At 38.4% G+C, this 18,842-nt stretch overlaps 2 protein-coding genes across 3 annotated transcripts in view; both read left to right on the top strand.

Moving 5' to 3' along the window:
- LOC131681761 (uncharacterized) overlaps positions 1 to 706 on the top strand; it is a 168,707-nt gene extending 168,001 nt beyond the window's left edge. The window contains exons 9-10 of one of the 2 annotated variants that reach the window (XR_009303978.1): positions 80 to 215; positions 269 to 706. Coding sequence is in view for 1 of the 2 variants with exons in the window: in XM_058962791.1 (XP_058818774.1) it covers positions 80 to 98 (19 nt within the window). In the remaining variant the exon portion in view is untranslated. Of the gene's footprint in view, positions 1 to 79 lie in introns of both variants that reach the window. The other variant, XM_058962791.1, reaches the window with a different exon arrangement.
- A 14,052-nt stretch (positions 707 to 14,758) lies between these two features.
- The window catches only part of LOC131681759 (CD109 antigen), an 86,503-nt gene continuing 82,419 nt past the window's right edge, over positions 14,759 to 18,842 (top strand). Inside the window, exon 1 of the mRNA XM_058962768.1 lies at positions 14,759 to 15,304. The gene's annotated coding sequence lies outside the window, so the exon portion shown is untranslated. The remainder of the gene's footprint in view (positions 15,305 to 18,842) is intronic.

Genomic DNA, 18,842 nt, shown 5'->3' with positions numbered 1-18,842 from the left:
GAGCTTTTTGGTCAACCTACCATGAACATATGCACTTATTATGCATCTAATTTATTCCAATTTTATTTTTCTTTCACAGGGAAAAGCTGAAGAAGTGATTGCATCTATATGTTCCGATTGTACCACGTGTAAATAGACTATAAACGATACGCTAACATTCAAACCAAACATAAAAGATCCTCTCCATCTGCGTCATAGTTTGCAACAAAAATAAAGTAAAGTAAAAGTAGAAGAGTTGCGATTTTTTACTAAGCTTCCTCTTTTTCAGCTACCAAAAATTTGTTACGTTAAAATGTACTTAAATTGCTTATTTCATTCTATATTCTTTCAAATAAAACCAACTGCTACAACCTACTGATCAATTGAAATTTGGACTTCTCAGAGTTGAAATAAACTTCACATAAAGACCATTTTCGGATTAAGTAACCTAAGATTTTACGAGACAGTTTATATTCAAGTAAAACGAAATCACGTGTATTTGACACAATATTTTAGATTAAGGTGCATTGATTTTTTTTGTTTAATCGCAATTAAAGTTTTAATTACGCACATTTCTTGTGTTTTAATAATATAAATCGATTTCGTCACCTCGTTTGTTTGTTGGCCATTCTGATGAGAAAGCCCCGATAGTGTAAGTGTCTTTTCAATCTCAACATCAAACTGAACTATGTTTTAGTGCTAGAAATAAAGACGACGAAAAAACATACTGATGTTTTAGCATTATTACGATTGCTTAATTTAAGCTTTATAATATCACATCCAAGACCTGATTTTTCACGTGACAGTAAGAGTTGTTGCCAATCTAAATATCCACAAAGCTTATTGTTTAACTTTACAGCGAGGGGCAAAAGAAAAGCAAATAATGCGCGTGGATCTCAAAGGATGTTTATTTGCACTAACTTTTTTAAGTGAGGATAATTTTTTTAATAAAAAGTTTGAGCAAAAACTTAATTGTAATCGCTTGAGGATAGTTCCGTATGAAATGGTAAGCAATTTTTTTTAAATGTATTTTACATTTTGAGTGTTGTATATGAGATACCGCAAGCCAATATGTGTTAGTTTAATGTTGTTAGCAAATCCAAAGATGCTACTCCAAACAAAAATTGGGCGGGGTGTAGCTATAGAAAAAAAAAATGCTTTTTTTTTTCTTTTTTATAAATTCTTTTAGAAAATAGGATTTTTCAACTTACTGGTTTAAGTAGTGAATTATTCTCGAATATGAAGAGGAAATAGGGTGATGAGCCTATTTTGGCACCATTAGGGAGAGGGTCGCACTATTTGTTGAACACTTTTAAAAGAAGCCATATTATCTATAACCTTTCTCAGAATAAAGTATCAGTGTACTGTTTCTTAAACATCTATATAATGCTTATTTAGCAGAATTGCCTCAATTTTCAGCATAAATGAAAATAAATGTTCCATTCTGTGCATCTATTTCCACCTCAACGATTCAATTATCGCCTCATGGGTGTGCCAATTTCCACCTCATCGAAAAACAATCTAGTTGAAACGCAATGCCTCATATTCCATTTGCGTCGATTCTAACTAGATATCCAGATCATGGACGCCAACGTGTGATTTGTAAAACGAATCATTCCGCTTTTTTCAGCCGATCAAAACAAACGTAAACATCACGCACATCAATGAAACTCATCAGCTGTTAGTAGAAGAGCACCCAGAATTGCGCACGCAGGAAATAACCATGCGACGGTCATTGTTACTGGAATGACAAGTTTCATATTACACATTGCTTTCTCTCGATCCGAATTGTATGTGCAGATGAAAATAAAATATCTGCAATCAACAATTAGTTGAATAACTTGAAATAATTGATTACTTATACCTGAAATCGCATTACATTATATTTACAAGTTCATGTTTTTTCATTCGTTTTCGAGCTCTCCATCGAGACAGAGGTTGTTTTTTCTAGTCCGTAGTGCTGTGTGAGGCGATAAAGAATAGTTTTAATCCGCATTCAAGGTTATTTTGCCAGTTCGGTTCGGTCCTCAGTCTTTTGTTCGCGTGTGAGGATTAAACAATAGCCAGCTGTATAAGCTGGATCGGTTCGTCGTTGGACACCAGTTTAAAGCTAAGTGGTTTTTGTCTTTTGTAACACATTTATTGCTTTCTTCCGTCTGCGCGGGCGCTGACCCCGTGCGTTGACGTTTTCTATGGTTCCCTCTCCGGATGGTCAAATGGAAGTTGAATCGGGTTCAACTTCTAAGGCTCCCCCCCGGCCCAAATGCTATCCAGAACTCTCAACTGGTCCATTTGTGGTCTTCTTTCGGCCCAAGACTAAATCACTGAATCTTCTTCAGATTTCTAGAGACCTGACGGAACGGTTCTCGGCTGTGACCGAAATTTCAAAGGTCCGCTCGGACAAGATAAGGGTGTTGCTAGCCAACTCAAAGCAGGCAAACGATATTGCTTGCTGTGAGCACTTTACGCGGGATTATAACGTGTATATTCCGGCTGTAAGAGTACAATCCGAAGGCGTCGTAACCGATGAGAGTTTGACGTGCGAGGATCTGCTGAAGTACGGGGTTGGCCGATTCAGAGACCGCTTACTTCAGCCAGTTAAAATACTTGAGTGCAAACGTTTGCACTCAGTAGTAGTTGCGGGGGATGGTTCAAAAACGTACCCCCAATCAAACTCTTATCGGGTGACCTTCGCTGGTACCGCTTTGCCAAATTTCGTCCTCTTGCACAAGGTTCGTCTGCCTGTGCGTCTGTTTGTGCCGCGGGTCATGAATTGCACAAAGTGTAAACAACTGGGTCACACAGCCACCCATTGTAGCAATAAGGCCCGCTGTGGAAAATGCGGGGAGAATCATCTAGATGATTCGTGCAGTAGGCAAGCCGAAAAGTGTCCTTACTGTGCGGAGAGTCTGCATGATATCTCGGCATGTCCCGCGTACAAACTACGCGGGGATAAACTGAAACGTTCCCTTGCGGGACGATCCAAACATTCTTTCGCAGAAATGTTAAAGAATGCTACGCCACCATCCTCAGCAAACATCTATACTCACTTGCCTCCTGACGAGGGCGAGGCTGGTAACCCACAAGAGGGAACATCTACTAGGGTGCCTAGAATTTATAGGAAGAGGAGGAACACTTCCTCTCGTAAAGTTCCTTGTAAAGGCCAGAAGGTGTCCCTTGAGGGGGCTCCGAAAATCACATCTATTGGAAGTGTTGCAACCAAACCGAAGCAATTAGCTCCTGGTCTCGGAGGATTAAGCTCAGAGAAGGAGTTCCCAGCACTTCCAGGAACATCAAAAATCCCAAGTGTTCCTTTGTTTCAGTTCGAGAGTAATCACAGCACTGGAATTATAAAACTCTCGGACATAGTGGACTGGATAATAAAAACTTTCAATATTACTGATCCTATTAAAAGTCTTATGTTAGCTTTTCTCCCTACAGTGAGAACATTTTTGAAGCAGTTGACTGCTAAATGGCCCCTCCTCTCAGCGATTGTATCCTTCGATGGCTAACTCATCGAACGAGGTCACGGATTTGATCACTGTTCTACAGTGGAATTGCAGAAGTATCATCCCGAAAATCGATTCCTTCAAAATTTTAATAAATAATTTGAGTTGCGATGCATTTGCATTATGTGAAACTTGGTTAACTTCCGACATAGAACTCAACTTCCACGACTTTAATATTATTCGCCTGGATCGAGACACCCCCTATGGAGGAGTGCTTTTGGGGATCAAAAAGTGCTATTCCTTCTACAGAATTAACCTTCCCTCGATAACAGGTATTGAAGTTGTCGCTTGTCAAGTAACAACCAAAGGCAAAAGCCTTTGCATAGCTTCCATATATATTCCCCCCAACACCGCGGTTGGGCACCGACGGCTACAAGACATCTTAGAATCCCTGCCAGCACCGCGACTAGTTTTAGGAGACTTTAACTCTCACGGTACAGCATGGGGTTGCCTCTATGATGATAACCGGTCTTCCTTAATTCAGGATCTTTGCGATAACTTCAATTTGACAATTTTAAACACGGGTGAAATGACACGGATTCCTGCTCCTCCAGCGCGCCCGAGCGCCTTAGACTTGTCCCTTTGCTCAACATCGCTGCGGTTAAATTGCACGTGGAAGGTAATTCCTGATCCCCACGGCAGCGACCATCTGCCGATTGTAGTCTCAATCAATAACGGTTCAAGGCCATTGAAATCAATCAATATTTCGTATGACCTCACACGAAATATCGATTGGAAGAGCTATGCTGCCGCGATATCCGACAACATCGAATCTACCCAAGAACTTCCTCCGGAGGAAGAGTACAGCTTTTTGGCTGGCTTGATTCTCGACAGCGCGAATCAAGCTCAGACTAGGCCAGTACCCGGCGCGAACATACAAAAACGTTCTCCCAATCCCTGGTGGGATAAAGAGTGCTCAGACGTGTACGCAGAGAAGGCCGCCGCGTTTAAGACCTTCCGGAACGACGGGTTACCCGCCAGTTTTCGACAGTACGCGACGTTAGACAAGCGAATGAAGAGTTTGATGAAAGCCAAAAAACGCGATTATTGGCGCCGGTTCGTCGACGGATTAACGAGAGAAACATCGATGAGCACTCTTTGGGGAACAGCCCGACGTATGCGAAATCGAAACAGTACTAATGAGAGCGTGGAATATTCAAACCGTTGTATATTCGATTTCGCCAAGAAGGTTTGTCCGGATTCCGCCCCGGCACAGAAGATTTACCGCGCCGCGTCTCCTCACGATAGCGCGAACGAAACACCTTTTTCGATGGTGGAGTTCTCACTTGCTCTCTTGTCGTGTAACAATAAAGCTCCGGGGCCAGACAGAATCAAATTCAACTTGTTGAAGAATCTGCCTGACTCTGCCAAGAGACGCTTGTTGAACTTATTTAATAAGTTTCTCGAGGCTAACATTGTCCCACTCGATTGGAGACAAGTGAAGGTCATCGCCATCCAAAAACCAGGAAAACCAGCCTCCGACCACAATTCGTACCGTCCGATCGCAATGCTATCCTGTATCCGGAAGTTGTTCGAGAAAATGATCCTATCCCGCCTCGACAATTGGGTCGAAGCAAATGGCTTACTGTCAGATACACAATTTGGCTTTCGCAAAGGCAAAGGGACGAACGATTGTCTTGCGTTGCTCTCAACTGAAATTCAAATGGCCTATGCTAGCAAAGAGCAGATGGCATCAGTGTTCCTAGATATTAAGGGGGCTTTTGATTTAGTTTCGATCAACATTCTTTCAGAGAAGCTGCACCAGCATGGTCTTTCAGCGACTTTAAACAACTTTTTACTAAACTTGTTGTCGGAAAAGCACATGCATTTTTCGCATGGTGACTTATCGACATCACAATTTAGCTACATGGGCCTTCCCCAGGGCTCATGTCTAAGCCCCCTTTTATACAATTTCTATGTCAACGACATTGATGAATGTCTTGACAATTCCTGCACGTTAAGGCAACTTGCAGACGATGGCGTGGTGTCTGTTACTGGACCCAAAGCTGTCGATCTACAAGGACCATTACAGAATACCCTGGACAATTTGTCTGCTTGGGCTATTAAGCTGGGTATCGAATTCTCCACGGAGAAAACTGAGCTAGTTGTATTTTCAAGGAAGCGTGAACCAGCACAACTACAGCTTCTATTAATGGGTCAAACTATCGCTCAGGTCTTCACAGTAAAATATCTAGGGGTCTGGTTCGACTCAAAAGGTACTTGGCGATGCCATATTCGGTATCTGAAACAAAAATGCCAACAAAGGATCAACTTTTTTCGTACAATAACCGGAACATGGTGGGGTACCCACCCAGGAGACCTAATTAGGTTGTATCAAACAACGATACTGTCGGTAATGGAATACGGATGCTTCTGCTTTCGCTCCGTCGCGAACATACATTTCATCAAACTCGAAAGAATTCAGTATCGTTGTTTGCGTATCGCCTTAGGGTGCATGCAGTCGACCCATACGATGAGTCTCGAAGTGCTGTCGGGCGTTCTCCCGTTGAAAAATCGATTTTGGGAACTCTCATATCGATTGCTCATTCGATGCGATATCTTGAACCCGGTCGTGATTGAAAATTTCGAAAGGCTTGTTGAGCTCAATTCTCAGACCCGTTTCATGTCCCTGTACTTTGACTACATGGCGCAGAATATTAACCCTTCTTCTTACAATCCCAACCGTGTGCATTTCATAAATACTTCTGAATCTACTGTTTTCTTCGACACATCCATGAAAGACGAGATTAGTGGAATTCCGGACCACATACGCCCACAAGTGGTTCCAAACATTTTTTATAATAAATTCCGAGAAGTCGACTGTTCTAAGATGTTTTATACTGACGGATCAAACCTCGAAGGATCCACTGGCTTCGGTATTTTCAATCAAAAGTTCACCGCCTCCTACAAACTCAGTGACCCTGCTTCAGTTTACGCCGCAGAACTAGCTGCCATTCAGTATACCCTTGGAGTCATTGAAACATTACCCGCAGACCATTACTTCATCGTTTCGGATAGCCTCAGTTCCATTGACGCTATTCGCTCGATGAAACAAGGCAAGCACTCCTCGTATTTTTTGGGGAAAATACGGGAGCTACTGAGTGCTTTATCTCACAACTCTTTCCAGATTACCTTGGTATGGGTCCCTTCTCATTGCTCCATTCCGGGCAATGAGAAGGCAGACTCCTTAGCTAAGGTGGGTGCCTTAGAAGGAGACGTTTACGAAAGACCAATTTGCTTCAGCGAATTTTTCAGTATTACTCATCAGAGAACCCTCGAAAGTTGGCAAACTTCGTGGAGCAGTGGAGAGCTGGGAAGGTGGCTACATTCGATAATCCCTAAGGTATCGACGAAACCTTGGTTCAAGGGGATGGATGTGGGTCGTGACTTCATTCGTGTGATGTCCCGACTCATGGCAAACCATTACACGCTGGATGCACATCTCCGGCGTATTGGGCTCGTGGATAGTGGTATCTGCGCTTGTGGCGACGGCTATCACGACATCGAGCACATTGTCTGGGCGTGCACCGAGTACAGTTCCGCTAGGTCTCGGCTAATGGATACCCTGCGGGCCCGAGGAAGACCAACCAACGTCCCGGTTCGAGATGTGCTGGCAAGCCGCGACGTTCTCTATATGTCCCTTATATACACCTTTGTGTAAACCATCAATATACAAGTCTAACTGCCCCTTGTTATCTCCTTATCATTCTCAGAACGCTCTTCCACCTGTATCAAACCATCTGTATCGAATGAGCCAACAAACACGGGACCTACGGCACGAACATAACACGCTTAACTCGAAATGTAGCCGATCCACATCTGAGCCGTACTACGAAATCGTCTGGAAAAAACCCCTGCCATCTTGAGGAGGACCACCCGGCGTCCCAGTACATGATTCCCCTGATGAAGGTCACCCGAGTTTGTAATCCATCCGTTGATCTCACGATGCCTGAAACTGAAATAATTTTCTCTCCCTGCCATCTTTGTCTACCCTCCCTCCCCTGACTCTTATACCCAGAAGTAACACCCCTACCCCCCCCCCCCCCCCCAATATCATCACGAAGCATTTAGCTCTTCTTGTCTCTTCTAGTTTTAACTATTATATTATATAATCTCGTTGAAATTGCCCAACTCTACTACCCACAAAAATAACTATAATTACGAATCTTTACAAAATTCAATCATGCCCTCTAGTTATGCCTAGTTTTAAGTTAGTCGTAAAAAATTGTCCCCCTTAATTAAACATTATTTGCTCCAATAATCTCACTGATAAAAATGTCAAACCATATTGCCACAAAAACTAAATGACCCCCCTAATCTTACGAAAACAATATTATCCCCTTGTGTAGATATATAAGATAGCTATAAAATCGCATTAGTTTCATTTTTAAAAAAATCAATATGTAATCCCCTAGTTTTAAGCAATTTAAAATGTAAAACAAAACAAAATTGGCACCTTTAAGCTAACGCAACGTGCCTTATCAAATAAACGATTTGAATAAAAAAAAAAGTTCATGTTTTGGTTTGGCCGCACTGATTCTTTTCTGTATGATTCTTTTCTGTATGATGGATGCAAAAAGTTGGTTTTGATTGTGGTAGTGTATCAGCAAAACATGCCAATAATAGGAACCCCCGTATTTAGTTTTATCCTATTATAACACTAGACCTACTCTAGTGTTTGACGAGTGATTTTAAAGTGAAATTATCGTAAAAAGATTCTCCAGCTAAAATAAAGGTATGTATCAATGCAATGTTTAGTATATTTGTGCCGGAATAACGAGATATGAGGTGGTAAATGCTGGCTCGTAAGTGTTTATTTTGCTAAGCGCCGTTGCATCCAGTTTCGGTTCACTACGTGAGTGCGGCGGATTAGTAGATATTTCAATAAGGTGATTTTGTTTTAATTAAAAGTTGGATTTAGAGGATAGTTCTAAATACATATGTGCACAACAAATAAAGAATATAACTATAGCTTATTTTTTCTCACCTGTTTTAGCCAAATCGATAGTGTCATTATCTCATATGCTTGGGTCGAAACCAAGGGGTACGAAATAGGGTTACAATAGGCCCTACTGCCATAATAGGCACATCACCCTATGTAGAATAAAGATACTATTCTACTATTGGACTGAAGCTGAGTGAGTTATGGGTTAAAATCAACTATTGAAATCATTTTTCAAAAATGGCGCAGTTTTAAAACTTTTTGGACCTGTATTGTAAGGACCTACGGAAGAATTGCTTAGAATAGCATTACCTAAAACTTCTTCGAAGACACCATCCTTCTATCATGCCTGATTAGAAAGTTAGGTGAAGCGCCGCTCTAGCGGCCGAGTTTCGAACTACTCTACTGCAACCACATCAAGGCCTAGATACTAAGCATCAACTTTGCCGAAGACACTATAATTCTATAACGTATAGCTTTCAAATGGTTTACAATATCACCTTGATGTCAAAGGGAAAGGAAATTTTATGGGCCTTTTGGAAAACTTATTGTTGTTGATGAAAAATTCGAAAAACTTATGAGAAGATCGTAATAAAACAAAACAATTGTATTGTTAAGTCAAAATTTAAAATATCTCTAGAGCTTCCACTTTTCAAAAAAAAATTATTATGAGAATTTAAATTTGAAATGGCTCTTAGAATCATATTCAATAACAAAATTGTATTTTTGACTACAAACAGTACACACAAAAAAATGTTGGTAAAAATAAGAGTTTTTTACTCTTAGCAAAAACAACCAACGCATGTTCTTAGTTTAAAAATAAAACTTTTGTTTTGAGTACTATTCTTCATTTTCTTAAAAGGAAAACTTTTACTTTGATTATTATTCTTGATTAATTTAAGTTTTACTTTCGACCTAATAGTTAGCGTTGATTGTTTTTGCTAAGAACGGAACGCTCTTACTTTTACCAATATTTTTTTCTGTGTGTAGGGGAGCCCGGAACTATTCGGACCTACCCAAGAAAATCGCCCTTTTAGGTGGAAAGCAATGAAAGAATTTATCGGTCAAAGGTCACATAAATTTTAGTTTGAAACCACAGCTAAAACTAAGTTTTTCCATCCTTTTCAACTGTAGGGGCGATTCAGACCATCATTTTTTTTTACAATGGAAATATGTTTACCTATAAAATATTTATTGAACAAACTCTTTAAAAAGCAAAAAAATTATAAATTGCGTTACTAAAACTTAATCTGGTTAGTCACAGCTGCCGATGGGCGAATCATGTATTGTCTTTGCTGTGACGCGTGCAATCGTGTACGTAGCCGCAAACCGCTGAACGCTTATTTCACACAAAAGTGGTGAGCGCGTTGAAAATATCTGTGTTTTCACCCAAACAAAAATCATTCCATAAAATAGGAGCCTCGAACTTTTCACAACACTTACTTGTTGTTTTTTCATATTTATAATTGTTGCTTAATGGCAACAAAAATAAAAGACGTTGTATCTCCTTTCTAAAATACCAAAGAATTAGATTCAGCTGTGAAAATTAATGTTTTAGAATAGCGGTTCCACGAATATGTACAATATTTAGAAAGTCTTACGATTGTCAGAGAAACCTGGGGGGGGGGGGGGGGGATCCGAACAACCCCACGGTCTCAATAGCCCCGGGTCCCCCTATGAATTTAAAACATAACTCAAAAATTGTCGTCAGAAAAACGTTTTTTACTGAACGCTTCTCCATGATCCAAATACACAGATTTTTTGCGTCTTTAAATTGATAAATATTAGATTGACAACATCTTATAATTGAGAATCTTTTAAAAAGGGCCTAATTATACGAATTAATTGTTTTTATTGGAGCAAAATTCCAAACATCGCGACAACTATTGGAAGATTTAAATGCATTTTGATTTGAAATGATAATTAGAATCATATTCTCTAATAAAAATTACAGTTTTGTATGTCAAGTAGTATTTAATTTAAAATCATGTATAAAGTTATCGCTAGAAAAACTTTTTTACCGATAAGCTTCTCCATCATTCACATTCTAAATGTTTCTTTTCTCTTTAGATTTTTGATGCCAAATATAAAAAAAATTAGAAAATGGGTTTTTTCAGCTTTAATTTTTAAAATACATTTTTGTTTTTGTGAAAAATGCTGCATTTTTTCAGTGTATTTTATATGCAGAAGTGTTCATTCCCTATAACTAGTTTTGCAGTTTGAAATACAGTAATCGAATAAACAAAATTTTGAAGTAATGCACGCAGAAACGTCTGCACTCTTTTGAAAAATTGCTCTTGTATCAAAATATTGCAATTGCCAGAGAAAAACTTGGAGATTTATAAACCGAACACAACTGCAAAGTTTCGTTCGAATCTACGATGGTCGAATTTTGTGGTCGATCGGTTTCATGGGGGTTTCATAAGGGCTGCTGACAGTTTCAAAGTGACATTATGCGTATATGGTATAAACTTTAGCTGGACCAGGTTTTTATCGTAGTAAGTGTTATGTATTGAGTCCTTAGAATCCATCTCCTCTTCTGCGATTACAAACGAAGCTTTCAAATAAGTCGTACCAATGGCTGAGATGAAAGTATACCACTGCTACCAGAGACAGTCGGTCTTTCATGGCTGGTTATGTTCAATACAATGATGGAAATGTATATTACATATTCAGTACGATTTACACATGTACAATGGATCAACAGCCAAGATCTTGAGGTACTATGTATGAAACATCGCTTGAAACCAGCGGCGGATCAAAGAGAAAATCCGAAGGGTCCAGACTCTGGAAAATTTCCAACTTGTAAATAAATTTTGAACTAGTTTTAATTTTAAAGTACTATTGCATTATTGCATACTCGTACCTAAGCCTTTATAGGTCAAAAAAAATTGGCCCCCTGGGATTAAGTTGACGATTTTTAGAGTGATTGCATAACCTTTCTATATGAGAAAGGCAAAAATGTGCCAAAGTCCAAAAAGTCAATTTTCTTCAAAACATTTTTTTTCGAGATTTCATCAAATCTCGACGTTTCATGCTTTTAAGTCATTTGGCATCAAAAATGCAAATTCGATTTTGAAATTTTTCCTTACTCCCTCCTTTGAGAATTTTTCATTTCGGTTTATATGGGAATTTGCTGTGTGGTCGCACTCTTCAACCCGTAACTCTGGAACTGGAAATCCAAGCAATAAAAATTCAATAGCAGCCGATGGGAAGGTTGTACCTTTCATTTGAGACTAAGTTTGTGCAAATCGGTCCTGCCACCTCTGAGAAACAGAGGTGACATTTTTTTCCACATACACACATACATACACACACAGAGACATTTTCCGATCTCGACGAACTGAGTCGAATGGCATGTGACACTCGGCCCTCCGGGCCGGGTTTAGATTGACGATTTTTAGAGTGATTGCATATCCTTTCTATATGAGAAAGGCAAAAATATCACATTCAATCGAATAGACGGTGACATTCAGCATTATCACAAAAATTGACTGTCCCTTATTTGAGATTACTCTAAGAGATTGAACGATATAAGTGTGACCATTAAAAATTAATTTGTTTGTAAAACTTTTAGAACTTTGCATGTTTTGCTGAAATAACTAAGTTGGTATCCTTTCGATTTGAAAAGTTTTGAACAATTTTGATTGAAAAACATAACTATTTTAAAAATAATTTATCTTTATAAAGAAATATTGCTCTTGCAGTTTTTTCACACATAACTAAGAAAATTTCAATTTTTAAAGTGGTATTGACAGATTGAAAATCTATTTGCAATCTTTGAAAAAAATTTAGATTAGAAAACCGTTTTTGCTAAGAAAATCACTTGTAGCTGTCCAAACAAAATAGAAACCGATTTGCTACGGCAAAAATATGTGTCAATTGCAGTTCTAAAAGTCTCTAGGATGAAGTGTTAACGAAAAATGAACACACGAAGAGATAATATAAAAACCGAAATTTTTAAAAAGTATAAAACATAATCCATTAGAGATAGACATCTAGTTTATTCAGCAAAGTTGCTTTAATTTAATTGTTTTGTATCTTTGTGGTACTTTGCCTAGGTTAATTTTATAGTTCTAAAAAGTTGATCCTTTGAATTCCCTAAAAACAAACACCAACCTTCCAACCTAATTTCACTAATACCAAAAATTCACTAACAAAATACCGAAAAAGTTATCCAAAGACATCATGAAGCTAAATCAAACGGTTTAGGCACCAGAAGTGTTTTCTTCCTAAATACGCCTTTGGGACCATACTGCATTGAGAAGATTACTTAGATGTTATGATAATGAGCCTATTTTCGCCCTATTATCAACCTATCAATTTGAAGACGTCGATTAGAGTAGCGTCTGCCACCTTTGTTCAACGCATTGGTTTTAATTATAGGGCATTCGACACAAGTTTTCGTTGTGTTCAAACACGAGCATTTCGACGTTTTCAAAAAATTCTTTATTATATTGATGCTTATGAACGAAGTGCAGATGTCGATGAGGGGGAGGAACATAGCGTAGTTGGTAAATCGATCGCCTTGGATGCAACCTTTGAATTCCCTAAAAACAAACACCAACCTTCCAACCTAATTTCACTAATACCAAAAATTCACTAACAAAATACCGAAAAAGTTATCCAAAGACATCATGAAGCTAAATCAAACGGTTTAGGCACCAGAAGTGTTTTCTTCCTAAATACGCCTTTGGGACCATACTGCATTGAGAAGATTACTTAGATGTTATGATAATGAGCCTATTTTCGCCCTATTATCAACCTATCAATTTGAAGACGTCGATTAGAGTAGCGTCTGCCACCTTTGTTCAACGCATTGGTTTTAATTATAGGGCATTCGACACAAGTTTTCGTTGTGTTCAAACACGAGCATTTCGACGTTTTCAAAAAATTCTTTATTATATTGATGCTTATGAACGAAGTGCAGATGTCGATGAGGGGGAGGAACATAGCGTAGTTGGTAAATCGATCGCCTTGGATGCAACTCACCTGGATTCGATCCCCAACTCTGGGCTTGGGGGTAGGGATTCTTCAAAAGAAATGTTTCTAGCCCGAAAAAGGGGCATATGACCCTAAAGGCAAAATCGCTATAGTCGAAATTAAAAAAATGATGTTGATGCCAATTGATACGCATTCAATCGATTGTAGGCCGGGTAATTAATATAATAGTACGACACCTTCTCTAATAAGGCTAAAATAGGTACTTTACCCTAGTTCTCGGTGATATGAAATTATTTAATATTCACTAACACTTTTGCGTAAACTTAGAAGTATATACAAAATCTGCACACCTCTGGCACGGTGCCTATTTTGTGGCATCCCGTATTTTTTCAACATCTCATTTCTCACTCAATCTAGTACTTCGCAGCAGAGTTGCCAGTAATATAAAATAGATTATAGTTAAACGCTAGGTTAAACAGCTGTTGGTCAAATAACAAAATATTTCTATGTCCGGATATACATATAGTATTGCTCAGAAAATAATATTTTTTGCTTCTAAGCAAGTTTAATATTATGTATCAATAGCAAATGATAACAATGCTACACAAATTTAAATATTGCAGGAAAAGATCGTTTCATTTTGAACATGAACATAAATTGATTTTATTTTCGTAGAACGTTTGATTTTACAAAATATATTACATGTTATTTTACATGATTTCAACATTGAGCGTAAAAAATTATCATTACACGAAGTTCTATGGTAGATCTACTGCCAGAACTCCACATCGAACGATATAGAAACATTGATAATCATAATATTTTTTTATATGATTGTTTGCAGGGTAAATTTCATTGTAAACTTCTGTTTGGAAGGCGATTTATTAAATACTTCCGAAATTCCAGAAATAATCCTAATGAGAAGGAACCTGATATAACAATGAGGAAATGCTAATTAATATGTTTCTAGTTTTTAGCCTCAACTGGTATTTTTTTTTGTTCAGAGAATTGACATAGATATATGCTATGACCTAAAGTTGCGCCTAGATTGCGTGGAGAAGGCTAGAAATCACTCAACACCATAGTGATCTAACTGTGGATTTTGGATAATTTTAATAAATGTAATACCTCGCAGAAATATCTGAACTATATCACAACCTTTAATTCTAAATTGAAAGCCTCTCGAGGTAAAATGCATTCCAAAGGACCAACGGAATATTTAATATATTGTTTGCGAATTTACAATCAATAATAAATTTAAAGTATTTTCACATTTCAAACCATTTTGACAACACTGTTCGGTGCTCACAGAACCGACCTCACCAGTCACCATCAGCTCTCTCGAATTATCATTCTTCACCGCTCTTCAGTCAGTGTCTGGATTTCGTTCGCAACGGTCGGTTTTCTTGTTTCTTGTGTGATAGGCGGTATAATATCGCAACAGTTGTGTGCGGCTTTTACCATGTTTTTAATTTTTTCTCTCCCAAAACGCACACTCTTATCTGTATGAAAGGTGTATTCGTTCTGGTGGAAGCGGGGCTCGCTGCTAATTTGGGCTGTGTTTTGATTGTGTGGCTTAAATTTTGAAATTACCGTCTTGTATCCAGTCCCGCGTGCAAGTGAAGCAGAGCCATTAGTTTGAAGTAGAGCCCTAGTGTAAAAGTGGTGCTTGTGTGGCTTAACCAATGTGGCTCAGTTCCAGTATTGTTTACTACTCCCAGTGTATGATCGTTCTATTAGACGCGCTGTTATGTTGACGGGCAAATGTGCACTGTAAACCTCTAACCTTTGTACCAGCGTTTGGTGAATTGAAGCAAAGAAGTTGGATTAATTAAAGTACTACATAGTTTCGAAGGGAGGATCCCGTACGGGCTTGGCAGAGCGTGGATTACTTGGCTACTCGAACGACATAGCACACCAATACAGGCAGGTGGGTGTTAGGTGATCGCCACGACCCAGAACTACTATGGATCATTTTGGGCGTTGACCGGGATGGAAATAAGATAGTGCTTTCTCTAATGCACAATATTTGTGTATTTACGCACGAACAAATTGGCCATGTTATCGAAATAGTGCGTCTGTCCTCATTAAAACACCTGTGGATTCACTCAACATTACTCAAGTGTCGCCAAAAGGGGCGTGGATCAATCTCGCTCTCACTAATGCTTGCAAACAAAGCCAGTCTTTAAGCTATAGTAGTTAAAGGAAACATTATGATGGTTTATATTATTTCAACTAACATTCCTTATCGCTCTTTGGGTTGATCTTGGTTGGTGAAAAGAGTAAACATTTAAGTAAAATTTTTTGGAATCAATTTCTTGCGACAGGTAACATGTTGGTGATCATTACTCACGTTCCATCGTTGCATCAATGTGTGCGTTCAAATAATTCCGTTGCACAACCACCGTCATCGATCACTGGACTCCAGTCACATGTAGCAGTGATCTTAAGAATTACGACTACATTGATGTTTCCGAATCTGTTGTTAATCGGCGACGATTGTTGATGGTCAAACGGAATAGTAAATAAATAAATCGATGTCCAGGTATCTGTGGGGATGGAATCAGATTTGTAACTGACATTACTCTGCGTGACGTAGTCGGGTTTGTGCTTAAGGTTGGACAGAGAAAGGGTAAAATTCGCAAACGAAAAAAGCAGTTTTTCCCACACCGTATGTCAGATCTTCATAAAAATCAATCAGCAGTACTGTAACAACATTCTACAAACGCTGATTGATTTTTATGAAGATCTGACATACGGTGTGGAAAAAACTGCTTTTTTCGTTTGCAAATTTTGCGCATTCTCTGTGCAACCTTAACACATTACAACTTGACAGTTGAGACTAATGCTGTTTTTGCTTGACCCCGAAACGGAGTCAGGTTGCAACTCCAAACGCTGTTGGTTTTTACATTTTGACAAAAGTTTGGGTTAAAACCTGACTCAGTTTTTCTTTAAACAAAAATGACAAGTCATGTTTCGGAACTAATTTGACTCAGTCAAAATCTAGCGGGCTTCACATGTTCAATACAATCCCATTAAGCGGTTCATACACGTTTAATACTTCAATACACTCAAACTTGTTTTGCATTACACGTTCAACACTTTTCTCAATACCATAGCATTGACAAAAATATTGAACGCGTAAGGACTGTTTAACAATGAGAAACTCTCTTTTTTACTTTCTCTCATTTTTTTCGGCGCCACTACCAGTATTACCAGAGGAACAAATTTATCTAGTGAAGTAGAGATTATTCGATTTTTATTGGAACAGATTTTGTGCGGTATACATCACAGAATTTTTTGTAAAAGTACAGAATGATAAAGATTTCTGAAGCTAAAATCGCAAAACGAACTTTTTTGATATTTCTAACAGCAAGTAATACTGAGAGTGTGTGTACAAAGCAGTGCATTGCCTTAACTGAGTTGGCATAAAAAGGCGTACAAAACATGAATACACTTTAAGCCGAGAAAATTTAAGCAGAAGATGAAAATCAAACTTAGCAGTTCGATTATCACTAGTTTACAGCATTTTTGAACTCAGTAAACTGGTGACTTTCAATATAAAATCGTGTACTGAACTGGCTTTCAATATAAAATCGTGTACTGAATCCGAAAATACATTCGAGAAAATTTACAGTAGATCAGTTTTACAGTTACAGTAAAACAAGGATAAAGAACGTTTAGTAAAATCCAAATATCTTCCCTGGAAGCAGACCGATATGAAATGTTATGAATAAAGATAAATGAATACACTTTCCGTTGTCTGAACATTTGGTTTTATTGTGACCAATAATTCTGACGTTATTTACGAGTTTGTTCTAATCTAATATCCCGTCCAAATGGGAAATTTTTAAATAATTTGTTAGAAAAAATATGGTTAAAATTTTAAAATCTTTTTCCTTCAACAGCTATTTTCTTTTTGTTCCAATCTGCAACATTATTTGAAAATATTGTTGGAATGTTATTTTATGAAAAGCTAAAAATGCGTGAGGTAAAACTTGTCACTAAATGGATGGTGGGGGAAAGACGCATATTTCTGGATAAACATGGCAAAAAGGGCATATCGCAAATGAGAGCCTCTCTGTGTTTACTTTCTCTTCCATCAATAACTAGGTCGCTTTTTCGTTTGCCCCTTAACTCTTAGCATAATATGCTGGACGGCATCAGAGTCTTTCGATATTTATTGAACTGCCGTTATACGCATAATTGTCCCATGTATATATGGAATCCCATAGAACATGGGACAAATATGCGTATTACGGCAGTGAAACAATGTTGGAAAGTTTTATGATGACGTCGTAATAATCGAAAGAGCAAGTAAACACAGAGAGGCTCTCATTTGCGATATGCCGTTTTCACATGTTTATCCAGATTTGTTTTAGTTATGCTAGCATTAGTAGCACAAAGGAATTAAAGGCATATGGCAAGAAAACGAACGAGAGAGTGATAGTAGCGCGTGTTCTCGCGAATCGGCTTTTTTCACCATTCATTTGACGGTCGTATTAGCAAGGGAGGTTTTTCGTTATGTCGGAAAGAAAGTTTGCTTTATAAGTTGCGCAAGCCTTCTTTTAATCTATTTGTTATCACGGGTAGTATTTCCTGCCAGCTCCAATGCGATGGCAAGATATGCACTGCTGCCAGGCATTGCTCCAGCACTGATACGCTCGGTGTAGTGACCCTTTCTCAGCAAACAATGCACAGTGTTTCTAAATAGGCAAAAACGTGATCGAAATTGTTTTGACCACGAAAAAACAATTTTCGAGCTATAGTGTCTTCAGCAAAGTTTATTCATTTATTCGAATCTATAAAGCAAACGCTATCAAATCCAGGCATATCCATTTGTCGCATGCTGTTTCTTGAATGCAAAAACATGTATTCAAAAAACGACTATAAAACCTTCTACAAGGCCATTCAAAAATTACATCACACATTAAGGGTGAATGGAGGAAATATGAAGCATGTTGTTACATGGCGGCGAGGTAGCAAGGGGGGGGGGGTTAACATAGCTTATCAACTACAAAATGGAATCAATCATTGGAAATATACCAATTCAATGTTTTCAATTCAAAAATATTTTAGTTAATAAATTGGGGGGGAAGGGGAGGAGTTGCTTCTCTAATCTTCCGGTCATCACATCGCATGCTTTGGTATTGTTAGTATGAATAACAAACATGAAGATGTGACACAAGGCGCCAACAGCGCACTAAAATCCTGTCAATCCTATTTTTCATTGGATTGTCTGCTCTAAATATATCACCAGGGGACCATTCTTAAATGATGTTGGATATTGACAATAGGGGAAGAGCGTCACGTAACGAGATAAAAACTAAAAATGAATTTTAGACGTATCAGCGGATCAGGGATAAAAAACGAACAACATTGCTTATGAATGGCCCCCACACAAAGAATATTCCATAACGAATATCACGTAACATCGGTGACAGAGCATTGGGATCAAGGCCAAGTCC

This window comes from Topomyia yanbarensis, chromosome 2, assembly GCF_030247195.1.
Source record: "Topomyia yanbarensis strain Yona2022 chromosome 2, ASM3024719v1, whole genome shotgun sequence".
NCBI lineage: Eukaryota > Metazoa > Arthropoda > Insecta > Diptera > Culicidae > Topomyia > Topomyia yanbarensis.
Note: the sequence above shows the minus strand (reverse complement) of the source record. Positions and strands in the feature narration are given on the sequence as shown.